A 13,744-nucleotide genomic window follows, 5' to 3' on the forward strand; every position below is an offset into this window, starting at 1 on the left:
TTGACGTAATAGATCTCGTTGATGGTGTGGTGGTTGTCGACGAGGTAGTCTTCATTGATGTAGATACCGTCGTCATCAATGGGTTAGATGACAGCGCAATCATAGTTGGGATTCTAATCACTACCGTTGAGGTCTTTGCCGTCACCTACAATAATCTAGCACTCATTTTCAGCATCGTTCAGAGAGGTTCAGATAATGATTTAGGCTTTAATAGTAGGGTTAAAGATGGACTTGAGGGCTCAGATTTCAAGTCTGAAGGAGCCCTTTTTTGTTTTTTCCTCAAGAGAGGAGCCTTCTATAGATCCGTGGTGTTTTTCTTTTTTTTTTTTTTAAAGGCTTTTTTACTCTGATTAGGGGAATCATGGCGAGGCCTTTCCCTCTTTCTCGAAGTCTGTGAGGAGATGAAACAAACACTACTTTCTCCCTCAGAAACTACAGCAGTCTTGGTTTTAAATTTTTGAAACCATGGTAAAAGCCTTCTCTCACAAACTTTGAGGGTTTTGTAGAACAAGTTCTGCATATCTTACAGTCTCTCACCTTGTGGGATGGATGAAGGCAATATATACATTCTCTATGAGGATCTTCCGAACGCAGACATAGGCTATTAAGCTGAACTCTGCATTCCCTTTACAGCCTATTATGGGACTCCCACTTCAACGAATGGGAATGATTTAAGCATGCAAGTCCATGAAAGATACTTGAGAACTATTTGTTTTTAGACAATTCCAAGAGGTTATTCAAAATATGTCTGCTTTAAGCCTCTATTTTGTTAGTAGGAGTTTACCTCTCGGGATTAGTCAACTATCACATTGGCTGGTCAACCAGTTGAAAACCTTCTCATTGTTTTTACTTCGAAATGACTGGAGGCAGAGGCACAAACACACAGGGACTGGTCGACAGGTAAATCAGGAAAGAATAATCTCTTCAATTAGTCTTTAGGAGTGGGGCAAAGCAAGTCACCTATGTCAGAAATGAGACTACTAACTCCCCAGTTTTACTGGCTTGTTTGGAGCTCTCCTCATTTCCTAATAGGCCAGTGGGACAAGTTACTTATCTTCAGTAACTCCTTATCTAGTAGAGACAATATCTAGTAGCAGATTCCTTACCTTAGAATTTCCCCAGGCGTCAGTTTGGATCTTGAGATTTTTCTTGAGCAGTACCCCTGCGCGCTGTTAGGTGGCCTCTATCAGCTCTGCGTTTGTGGTCATCCGCACAAGATAGGATGTTGTGGGTCCTATATAGGCACCACCAAGGTTGTTTTAAGACTTTTCATGCCACAAGCGCAGAGCCATGAAAACGGACCACTGATGCATCAAAACTAGGGCCCTGAAAGGGAGTCCCTGTCCCTAAAAATCAGTTCGCAGAGCAGGGAGGATGGGTGGGTTGTTAAGGAATCTGCAACTAGACATTGTCTCTACCAGATCAGGCGTTACCAAAGATAAGAAACTTGTCCATCTGATAGAGACATCTACTTGTACACTCCATACCTTAGAATAGATTCCCAACCAATACCATCCCAAAGGAGGATTTGCAACTAAGATCATATTAGAAAGTCCTGCAGGACTGAACTGGCAAAATGTTCGTCCATATAGCCCGACTGTTCAGGCAATAGTGTTTGGTGAACGTGTTCAGGGATGCCCTTGTTGCCGCCTAACATGCCAAGAACTGGAACTCCACATACTAACGCAGTGGTTGCAGTTTTAGCTCTGGTAGAATGAGCACGGAAACCTTCAAGAGGGAGCTTCTGCACTGCCCGACCTTTCTTTGCACTCACCTAATCAAAAAGAGTTGATCATCCACCCAGAACTCTTTGGTACGATCAAGGTAGAAAGCCATCACTCTTTTTGGGTCCAGGCAATGGAGTCTCCTCTTCCTTACAAGCGTGTGGGGGTGTGTAGAAAGTAGGCAAGGTGATGGATTGGCCTACATGGAAAGGTGTTACCACTTGTGGCAGAAAAAAGGCCCTGGTGTGAAGCACCACTTTGTTAGGATAGATGAAAAGGTAGTGCAGCTTTGATGACAATGCCTGCAACTCACCCTTCGGGCATACGTAATGGCCACAAGGAAGGCTGTTTTCAAAGTGAGAAGCCTAAGAGGACAATTGTGGAGAAACTCAAAGGAGCGCACATCTGAAATGTTAAAACTAACTTCAAATCCCACTGGGGAATAATGAAGGGAGATGGAGGAAACAAACAAGTAAGGTCTTTAAGGAACCTATTTACAATTGGAGACTTAAACAAGAAAGGTTGATCAGGCAACCACAAAAAAAAGCAGAAAGGACAGATTAAAGTTGAGTGCCCATAGCAGAGCCCTGCTGGGCCAGCGAAAGGCTAAACAACAAAACCTCAGAAAGGAAGTCAACAGTCTTATCTGTGCACTATGCCACAAATTTCTTCTGACAGGATTATACTGTTTTGGTGGAGGGACTTCGTCTGCCAAGATTACATTACAGACTTTGTGCAGAAAGTCAAAAGATGTCAACTGCCACCGCTCAATCTCCACACAAGAAGACTGAGACTGGACAAGTTAGGGTGGAGAACCCTCCCTGTTGATGTGACGGAAGATACTCCCGAAGGGGCAGTCTGATCAGAGGATCAATGGATATGCTCAATAGCTCGTAACACCAGACTCTTCGTGGTGCCCAGGCCAAATGATCCGGCATCTGATAGTAGGATGGAGGCATAAATGGAGGGGTAGTCTCGGAGAGAGCGTAGCCCCTTCAGACTATCTGAAAAACCCACCTGTCTGACTTGGACTGAAAGCAGAGCAGGTGATGGGGGATCCTGCCCTAGACTGATCCCAATTGAGTAATCGACAGACAAGGCGTGTTTGGTGGGGGGGGGGGCACGGATGTGACTAGGTGCCCCTAGCAGACTGAGGGGGACAAGGGGCAGCTGCGAGGTCCAAGGACATGGTTGTAGCACAAGAATTCTCAGAGCACTCAAGCGCAGAGTCTGCAATCTCCTTGAATAACTGACGTCATCAAAGGGCATGTACATAGGGTTAGCGTGAACAGCCCCCGAAAATCCAGATGTGCACAGCCAGGCATGGTGCCTCAAGGCCACTATCGAAGCAACTGCTCTGCCCAGTGAGTCAGTTGCGTCCAGTCCATATAGGATTCTGAACTTTGCTGCGTCTTTCATCAGTGGGAATAACGGCCCAAAAACCACGCAGAGTTCAAGGACCGCAAAGTCCAGCTGGTGGAACAAACATCTTCTTTCCAAGTATGTCCAGCCTCTTGGATTCCCTATTCAGGAGTGCAGAAGAGAATGTGCCCTGGAAGTGGAGGCTTGATAACCAAGCTCTCAGGAGTGGTGTATGCATCAGGAAACCTGGTTCATCGTACAAGGCGATAGCAGTGGGCAATTGTCCTCTTCACATGAGCCCTTCTATTGGGTTTGGGCCAGGTACCCAGCAGGACACCCATAAGTGCTTTGTTAAAGGGGAGCAGGGGTTCAGAGGATTAAGCCCCAGGCTGAAGCACCTCTGTCAGGAGGTTAGTCCCGAATGCTACCGAAAGCAGCTCAAGGTCAAGGTTCTTTGCTGCTCTCCGCACCATCATTGAATATGAAGCCACCTCCTCCGTAGCTACGGTAGGGGGAAAAGAGCATGCCAATATCTAGGGAGGTATCCAGTACACTGGCTTCACCCAGGCCTGTTTGCCAGTCCATGGGATCTTGGAGCTGGTATTCCAAAGGGTCCAATGATAACTCCCATTCCACGCCGTAACCTAGCCCTTAGGAATAAAGCTCAGAATCTGACATAGGGGGCAATGGCGATGCTGGGAGCATCGCCACCAGGACCGGTGCCACAGACGGCCGAGATGGTCTGTCCAGAACCATAAATCGATCCATGGGTGTCCTTTGGAGCCAAGACCAAAGCTGCTGGTGTGGAACCCGAAGGGGCCCCTTCTGACTCCGTGGGGCCTAAAGGCACACCAGCTGAGTCAGACTGCCCAAAAACGAGGTACATGGCCTCATAAAACCCCCTCGGTTGGGCAGGGGTTGCTCCGGCTCCTGGAAACTCAGGGAGGCGCAGAGTCGGTCCAGACACAGGCTCCGTAGAGGGAGGCCTAGATAGAATATGCTCCCTCGTCTCATCAGCCGACTGATGAGAAGTCGAAGAACGCTTTCCGTTCTTCGACGACTTCTTATGCTTAGACTTACGCAATCATTCTGAGGACTTGGAGTGGGACGACAAAAAGGCAGGACTCCTTGCCCGAATACGAGACCTTCCTCTTGATTGAAACTTACGCACAGCCAAGCGCCAGGCCACCATCAACTTTAGGGACCGCTCCCTCAAAGCCTTCAGATTCTTGGTCTGGTCCTCGGGCATCACTTTGGGTTGTGGTTGCGCTCCAGAAACCAAAGGTACACAAGGTGGGAATCAGTCACAGACATCGCCCAATGGCAGGATCCACAGGGTTTGAACCCGGTCTTACATGAAGACATCTCTCGACGCACCAGGAGTAGAAATACTAAAAAAAAAAAAAAAAAAAACAATTTTTACAAAAGTTAAAAAGAGACCAGTTAAAAAGTGACTGAAGGGTAGCTCTTTCTTCCGATCAGCACTGGCTGGCGCTTAAAGAACAGAACTGATGTCAGCGCATTGGGGTGGCACCCAAATAGGACCTGCAAAGTCAGATCTGGTGCAGATACAGGAAAAATCTCTGGATTCAGACTAACAACTGAAGAAATTCTAAGGTAAGGAATCTGCAACTAGATGTCTCCATCAGATTGGCTCGTCAACTTTACAGGTTAAATCCTATTCAGTGGTGAATAAATCAATCGCTCTTGCTCAAAGTTAGGCCGAGTAGGATTCTCACCGGTATCTGCTGGATTTCCCCAGTGTTTGTGATGATCTGCTGCATAACCTGCATGGTCTGACCCCCTCCTTGAGACTGCTGACCCTGAGGCTGGGCTTGGACGATCTGTACCTGCTGGCCTTCTCCCACCTGCATGGTCATTGGCGTGCCCTGAAAAATAAAGGCAAAGTTACTCCTACTAAAAGTATGGTGTAAGTGGTTGACATTCTGGAGGATCTGATATCACAAGCTGAATTTAAAGCATCAATTAAATTATTGCTAATGAATAACCTCCTCCCCCAACCCAGTGACCACCAAACATGATGCGCACACATAGCAAGGTGTGACAGCTTGAAAGCAGAGGAACACATGAAGGATATGGATTTTAGCCGTACTACCACAAACACAAAATCCCCTCCTACATTTCAGTAAATAAAAGGAGTTTATCTGGCTTTTGAAATACTAGTGAAAAGACATTTAACATGCACTTTCTCTTACCTATCAAGCTAGGATGAGGTCAAATTTGTTTAAAAGGCAAATCGCATACTAGGGGGTCCTTTGAGAACTTAAAATATTTGAGGATTCAAGTTGTACTTTCTGTTGCGAACTGAAACACCATATTTATGGACATGCTGTATCAGCAAAGAGTGACTTTATAAAATACTATATTGCATACACTGAACTGCAAGCAACTGAACAGAGGTGGAGAGAGAACCAAGGAGAATCAGACTGTAGGACGCTCGCCTCGTTTGTGGTGGCCACATATGGTGTTGTCACCCTATACCAGGTCCAGCTGTCCCCTATTAGTGAAGTGTAGGCAGTGTCTAGGAATCCTGGGCTCTCTAGAAGTAGCTGTGGATGAGCAGCCAAGACTTATCTAGGAGACATGCAAAGCTTATGCAATACCACTATAGTTATACAGCAACTTATCACACATGAAAGAACCACAGTGTTACAAAACTAAAGATACTTTATTATAGTTAAAAAATGAAAATGTCACTTACCCAGTGTACATCTGTTCGTGGCATCAGTCGCTGAGATTCACATGGTATGCATGAGCGCTCGCCATCTGGTGTTGGGTCGGAGTGTTACAAGTTGTTTTTCTTCGAAGAAGTGTTTTCGAGTCACGGGACCGAGTGACTCCACCTTCTGTGCTCATTGCGCATGGGCGTCGACTCCATCTTCGATTGTTTTCCCCGCAGAGGGTGAGGTAGGAGTTGTACTATAGTAATAGTGCCCGCGCAATGAAAAATGTAAGTATGTACCTATTAAAGGATTAAGTAATATATATACAAATGTACAAAATTGAAGGTAACTTCTGAACTGCTACAGGCTTCCGGGGAGGTGGGTGGGTCCATGTGAATCTCAGCGACTGATGCCACGAACAGATGTACACTGGGTAAGTGACATTTTCAGTTCGATGGCATCTGTCGCTGTAGATACACATGGTATGCATAGACTAGTAAGCAGTTAGTTCCCCATAAGCGGTGGTTTAGCCTGTAGGAGTAGAAGTTGTCTGAAATAGAGTTCTTAATACAGCTTGACCTACTGTAGCTTGTTGTGCGGATAGCACATCTATACAGTAGTGTTTGGTGAATGTGTGAGGCGTAGACCAAGTGGCTGCCTTACATATTTCTTGCATTGGGATGTTTCCTAAAAAGGCCATTGAAGCACCTTTTTTCCTTGTTGAATGTGCCCTGGGAGTAATGGGCAGTTGTCTTTTTGCTTTAAGGTAGCAGATTTGGATGCATTTAACTATCCATCTGGCTATACCTTGTTTTGATATTGGGTTACCTGCATGAGGTTTTTGGAATGCAATAAATAGCTGTTTAGTTTTTCTGATGTTCTTCGTTCTGTCAATGTAGTACATTAATGCTCTTTTGACATCTAATGTATGTAGTGCTCTTTCAGCCACAGAATCTGGCTGTGGGAAGAATACTGGTAATTCTACCGTTTGATTTAGATGGAATGGAGAAATAACTTTTGGTAAAAATTTTGGATTAGGTCGTAGGACGACCTTATTTTTATGTATTTGTATAAAAGGCTCTTGTGTTGTGAACGCTTGAATTTCACTTACTCTTCTTAGAGATGTAATGGCGATGAGAAAGGCAACTTTCCAGGTGAGGAATTGTATTCCGCAAGAGTGCATGGGTTCGAAGGGTGGGCCCATGAGTCTTGTTAGAACCACGTTTAGGTTCCATGAAGGAACAGGTGGTGTTCTTGGTGGTATAATTCTTTTAAGCCCTTCTATGAATGCTTTGATAACTGGTATCCTATACAAGGAAGTTGAATATGTAGTTTGCAGGTATGCAGATATTGCTGCAAGGTGTATTTTAATAGAAGAGAAGGCTAGCTTTGCTTTTTGTAAATGGAGCAAGTAATTTACTATATGTTTTGGAGTTGCCTCTAGTGGTTGTATCTGATTATGATGGCAGTACCAAACAAATCTTTTCCACTTACTTGCGTAGCAGTGTCTAGTGGATGGCCTTCTGGCCTGCTTTATGACTTCCATACACTCTTGGCTAAGTTGTAAGTGTCCGAATTCTAGGATTTCAGGAGCCAGATTGCTAGATTCAGCGATGCTGGGTCCGGGTGTCTGATCTGTTGGTTGTGTTGCGTTAACAGATCTGGTTTGTTGGGCAGTTTGATGTGTGGTACTACAGACAGATCTAGCAGTGTTGTGTACCAGGGTTGTCTTGCCCACGTTGGTGCTATTAAAATGAGTTTGAGTTTGTTTTGACTCAATTTGTTTACTAGGTAAGGAAGGAGAGGGAGAGGAGGAAAAGCGTAAGCAAATATTCCTGACCAGTTCATCCATAGGGCATTGCCTTGGGATTGCTTGTGTGGGTATCTGGACGCGAAGTTTTGGCATTTTGCGTTCTCTTTTGTTGCAAATAAGTCTATTTGTGGTGTTCCCCAGAGTGTGAAGTAGGTGTTCAGAATTTGTGGGTGGATTTCCCATTCGTGGACTTGCTGGTGATCTCGAGAGAGATTGTCTGCCAGCTGATTCTGGATCCCCGGAATAAACTGTGCTATTAGACCAATTTGATGGTGGACTGCCCACTTCCATATTTTTTGAGCTAACAAGCTTAACTGCGTTGAATGTGTTCCTCCTTGTTTGTTTAGATAATACATCGTTGTCATGTTGTCTGTTTTGACAAGGATGTATTTGTGGGTTATGATTGGTTGGAAAGCTTTTAGTGCTTGAAAAACTGCTAATAATTCTAGATGATTTATATGCAGTTTTGTTTGATGTATGTTCCATTGTCCTCTTATGTTGTGTTGATTGAGATGTGCTCCCCACCCTGTCATGGAAGCATCTGTTGTAATTACGTACTGTGGCACTGGGTCTTGGAAAGGCCGCCCTATGTTTAAATTTATACTGTTCCACCATAGAAGCGATAGGTAAGTTTGGCGGTCTAGCAACACCAGATCTAGAAGGTGACCCTGTGCTTGAGACCACTGTGAGGCTAGGCACTGTTGTAAGGGCCTCATGTGCAGTCTTGCGTTTGGGACAATGGCTATGCATGAGGACATCATGCCTAGGAGCTGTAGTATTGTTCTTGCTTGTATTGTTTGGTTTGGAGACATGTGTTGAATGACCCTGTTGAAATTGTGGATCCTTTGTGGAGTTGGCGTTGCTACTCCTTTTGTCGTGTCTATTATGGCTCCTAGATATTGCTGTACTTTGCTTGGCAGAATGTTTGATTTTGCAAAGTTGACGGTGAACCCTAAATTGTAGAGGGTTTGTATGACTTGATTTGTGTGGTTTGAGCATTGTGTGAGCGAACTGGTTTTGATTAGCCAGTCGTCTAGATACGGGAACACATGTATTTGCTGCCTTCTGATGTGTGCAGCGACTACTGCTAGGCACTTTGTGAATACTCTTGGAGCGGTTGTTAAACCAAAAGGCAATACTTTGAATTGGTAATGTATTCCTTTGAATACAAACCTTAGATATTTCCTGTGTGATTGATGGATTGGTATATGGAAATATGCGTCCTTGAGGTCTAGGGTTGTCATGTAGTCGTGTTTTCTGAGCAATGGTAACACTTCTTGTAGTGTGACCATGTGAAAGTGGTCTGATTTGATGAATGTGTTTACTACTCTGAGGTCTAGAATTGGTCTCAGTGTTTCGTCCTTTTTTGGTATCAAGAAGTACAGTGAATAAACTCCTGTGTTTATTTGTGTGCTTGGTACTAATTCTATTGCATTTTTTTGCAGTAGTGCTTGAACTTCTATCTCTAGAAGTTGTGAATGGTATTTTGATAAATTTTGTGATTTTGGTGGTATGTCTGGAGGGAATTGCATGAATTCTATGCAATAACCATGTTGGATAATTGCTAGGACCCATGTATCTGTAGTTATTTTGTCCCATGCTTCGTAATATTGATGTATCCTCCCCCCCACTGGTGTTGTGTGGGAGGGGTGAGTGACGTGTGAGTCACTGCTTGTTGGTAGTGGTTTTGGGGCTTTGAAATCTTCCTCTATTCCTAGGAAATTGCCCCCCTCTATACTGGCCCCGAAAACCTCCCCTGTACTGTCCCTGGTAGGTGGGCGGTGCGGACTGTGAGGTGCTAGCTTGTGTGGCCTGACCCCGAAACCCTCCTCTAAAAGGTGTTTTGCGGAAGGTGTTATAAGATCCTCTGCTCTGCGGGGAGTAGAGTGCGCCCATGGCCTTGGCAGTGTCAGTGTCCTTCTTGAGCTTTTCTATAGCTGTGTCGACCTCCGGACCGAACAGAAGTTTCTCGTTTACTGGCATGTTAAGCACTGCCTGCTGAATTTCTGGCTTGAATCCAGACGTTCTGAGCCATGCGTGCCTACGGATGGTAACCGACGTATTAATGGTTCTTGCGGCCGTGTCTGCTGCATCCATGGAGGAGCGTATTTGATTGTTGGAAATGTTTTGACCCTCCTCAACAACCTGTTTTGCTCTTTTTTGCAGATCTTTTGGGAGATGTTCAATGAGATGCTGCATCTCATCCCAGTGGGCTCTGTCGTATCGCGCTAGCAGCGCTTGTGAATTTGCGATGCGCCACTGGTTTGCTGCTTGGACAGCAACCCTCTTCCCGGCTGCATCGAACTTCCTACTTTCTTTATCTGGGGGAGGTGCATCCCCAGAAGTGTGTGAGTTTGCCCGTTTTCTGGCAGCCCCTACCACCACAGAGTCTGGTGGCAGCTGAGAGGTGATGAAGACAGGGTCTGTAGGAGGCGCCTTATACTTTTTGTCCACCCTAGGCGTCACTGCCCTACTTTTAACTGGCTCCTTGAAAATGTCCTTTGCATGGCGTAGCATGCCTGGGAGCATCGGCAGGCTTTGGTAGGAGCTGTGGGTTGAGGAGAGGGTGTTAAATAAAAAATCATCCTCTACTTGTTCCGAGTGTAGTTCCACATTATGGAATAGAGCTGCTCTAGCCACCACTTGTGAGTAGGCTGTGCTGTCTTCCGGTGGTGATGGCCTAGTTGGGTATGTGTCTGGGCTGTTATCAGACACTGGTGCGTCGTACAAGTCCCACGCATCCTGATCTTGGTCGTCGTGGCTCATGGCGGTGTGAGCTGGCGAATGTGATGGGGTGTAAGTTGGCGAAGCCGGAGTTACAGGTGGAGGCGAGGGAGGAGGTGTTACCTTTTGTGTTGTTTGTTGCTGAGGAGTAAACTGAAGCGTTCTCTTTCGTTTGACAGGTGGAAGGGTACTGATCTTCCCAGTCCCCTGCTGAATAAAGATACGCTTTTGCGTGTGATCCACGTCAGTGGATTGCAGTTCTTGTTCAAATCTATGTTTCTTCATTTGAGAAGACATAGAATGCTCTTCGGTATAGGAGCCGGAAACAGGGTCTGGTGTCGCTTTTTTCGGCTCCGAAAGCCCTGTCGATTGTTTTTTCGGCTCCGAGGTAACCTTCCTCTTTTTCTGTGCCGAAAATTCTTGGCCTCTATGGTCTTCGGCGCCACTGTCTCGGCGTCGATCGGTGTCGACACCGAACTCTCGGTGTCGATGCTTCTGTTTAGCACTCTCTCGGTCCCGAGGAGGCTGCGTGCCGGTGTCTCGACCGAAGTCGGACGATCTCGACACGGAATGGGCCTTTTTCGGTGCCGATTGTTGGTCACCGAGAATTTGGGTGGAGCCATGGCCGGTTGGCAGTGGCGTCCCCTGGGCCTTCTTTCCTTTTTTAAGGTTTGATCTCGACGTCTTACTCACAGTTCTTGTAGAGTGTAGCTCGTCGGAGTCTGAATCCTGGATGGAAAAGGATTCCTCCTGTTCTTCTTCTGTCTCGAACTGTCGACGCTCTTTTGGCGTGGACGCCATCTGCAGTCTTCTCGCTCGACGGTCGCGCAGAGTTTTTCGGGACCGGAACGCCCGACAGGCCTCGCAGGATTCTTCACTGTGCTCGGGTGACAGGCACAGATTACAGACCGAGTGCAGGTCCGTATAAGGATATTTGTTGTGGCATTCGGGGCAGAATCGAAACGGGGTCCGATCCATCGGCGTTGTCCTCCACGCGGTCGGGCCGACTAGGCCCCGACGGGGTGCCGAAATCTACCCCGAAGGGCACCGAAGCGCTTCGATGTTCAACGCGTCGTCGTATGTGTCTATCTCTAACCGGATCGCAACGATACCGTCGAAAATCTTCCGTCTTCAGCTATCTTTCCGTTCCGAAACTCGGAGCGACATGAACACGTCCGAACCCGATGGCGGAAAGAAAACAATCGAAGATGGAGTCGACGCCCATGCGCAATGAGCACAGAAGGTGGAGTCACTCGGTCCCGTGACTCGAAAACACTTCTTCGAAGAAAAACAACTTGTAACACTCCGACCCAACACCAGATGGCGAGCGCTCATGCATACCATGTGTATCTACAGCGACAGATGCCATCGAACCAGTAGATTACTTATAGGCAGTTCTCCCCAACTGGAGGTGAGTACACATTAAATTATATACACAATAGAAATCAGCAAGTAGCATAAAAAGCAACAAGCACTGGCAATACTTAGTGAAAATAGAAAGGGCCTTAGGGGAGGGCCAAACCATATACTAAGAAAGCAGAATGCAAGAGACTGTCCCCAACCCAAAGGATGTGGAGTTGTCAGAGGGAAGCTGGAGTAACTAGGAACCCCAAGAGGTGAGTACTAGAGTGCTCTCCTGGTCGCTGGGGGTCAGAGGTAATTACCTGGTCTTCCCAAGTACTAACAGGGGGACTAAGAAAAAGGATTGTCGAGAACAGTACCAGACAGAAGATCCCAAAGGTAAATTCCGGTAGAAGAGGATCTGCAAAAGAAGGGGACAGAGTCCAGTCCACAATGGGAGTCTCCAGTGGGGGCAAGATGGGCTACCCACCTATTTGTGGATGCAGAACTAGGTCGACAGGGAAGGAAGTCAACCAGCTGTGGAACCCAGGGGCTGAAGGAGTAGTCCTTGGAGCGGTGCAGATTGTGCCCCACGTAGATTGTCTGGTCGCAGATGGTCAGTGGTGCAGAAGAGCCACCAAGAAGCCTTGGCAAATGCAAGAGAAGCACAAGAAGGTTTGCAAGGCTAAAGAGGACCAGCAAGGACCAGGGGACCCAGGGAGTTCGAGGTGACCTTCAGCAGTCAGGAAAGCCAACAGAAGCAGTTGAGGCCCCCACAGGCAATCCACTGCTAGAAGGCCAGTAAGTCAGTGAGGCCCAGTCAGTACACCTGAGGAGTCATCCCACATCACCTGAGGAGCAAAGAGGAAACTGTGCTTTGCAGGAAGAAGTGCAGGGGGCCGGGGCTACACACAGCTGGAAGTCCCTTGGAGCAAGAGCAAACAAGCCTTGGTAGCTGCAAGAGTTGCCGTGCGCAGGGGTACTGTCCTGCAAGGAGAGGCAAGGGCTTACTATCTCCCAAGTTGGACAGCTGGCAGAAAGGACCAAGGAGACCTCTCCAGACCACCACCTGTGATGCAAGATCCACGCAGTTTGAGGACAGCAGATCCACGCATCCAGTTGTCATTGCAGTTGGTGCCTGCAGATGCAGGGAAGTGACTCCTTCACTCCAAGAGAGGCTGAAGTCTCACCGATCTCAGAGGATGCACAGCAAGGGAAATGTTGCAATGAAGGGAGGAGCTGGAGAAACAATGTTGTAAATCAGAGTCGTTGATGGAGTTACAGATTGTCGGTTCCTAGAGTCCAGTCACGGTTCCAATGGCCAGAAGACGAAGTAAACTATGCAGAGGAGTCCTGCTAGAATCTTGCACGTTGAATCTGGGACCCACCCTCAAGGAGGTCCCTAAATAGCTCTAAAAGGGAGTTTAGTCACCTAGTAAGATAACCACCTATCAGGAGGGGGTATGTGACGTCACCTGCCTGACCTGGCCACTAAGAGGCTCCCAGGACCTCTGCACATCTTGGATTCAAGGTGGCAGAATTGAGCGACCACATGGAGGAGCTCTGGGCATCACCCCTAGAGTGGTGATGGACAGAGGAGTGGTAACTCCCCTTTCCTTTGTCCAGTTTCGTGCCAGAGCAGGGATTGGGGGTCTCTGGGCTGGTGCAAGCCAGTTTATGCAAGAAAGGCACCAATTGTGCCCTTCAAAGCAAACCAGTGGCTTGGGAGGCTACCCCTCCCAAGTCTTGTAACACCTATTTCCAAGGGAGAGGGTGTTACCTCCCTCTCCCACAAGAAATCCTCTGTTCTGGCTCCCCCTGCCTGAGCTTCTCAAGCAGAAGGAGAGCAGAAACCTGTCTGAGGTGGAAGCACCATGGGCTGCCTGGAAAACCCCAGAAGACTTCTCAGAGCAATACTTAGGGGTCCTCTAAGAAGCCCCTGAAGTGCATGGAATCATACAACCAATACTGACAACAGTACTGGGGTATGATTCCGGCATGTTCGATATTAAACATGCCCAGGTTCGGAGTTACCATTATGTGGCTGGACACTGGACACTTGTACCTGTGTCCAGTACACAGGTAAAATGGCTTCC

General features: G+C 47.1%; 1 protein-coding gene across 6 annotated transcripts in view; it reads right to left on the reverse strand.

The window, feature by feature from the left end:
- NFYC (nuclear transcription factor Y subunit gamma) overlaps positions 1 to 13,744 on the reverse strand; it is a 132,011-nt gene that overhangs the window by 35,408 nt on the left and 82,859 nt on the right. For all 6 annotated transcript variants that reach the window (XM_069223770.1, XM_069223769.1, XM_069223771.1 and 3 more), the window contains one exon: positions 4,826 to 4,975. In XM_069223770.1, coding sequence (XP_069079871.1) covers positions 4,826 to 4,975 — 150 coding nt within the window. The remainder of the gene's footprint in view (positions 1 to 4,825; positions 4,976 to 13,744) is intronic.

This window comes from Pleurodeles waltl, chromosome 3_1 (genome assembly GCF_031143425.1).
Source record: "Pleurodeles waltl isolate 20211129_DDA chromosome 3_1, aPleWal1.hap1.20221129, whole genome shotgun sequence".
Lineage (NCBI taxonomy): Eukaryota > Metazoa > Chordata > Amphibia > Caudata > Salamandridae > Pleurodeles > Pleurodeles waltl.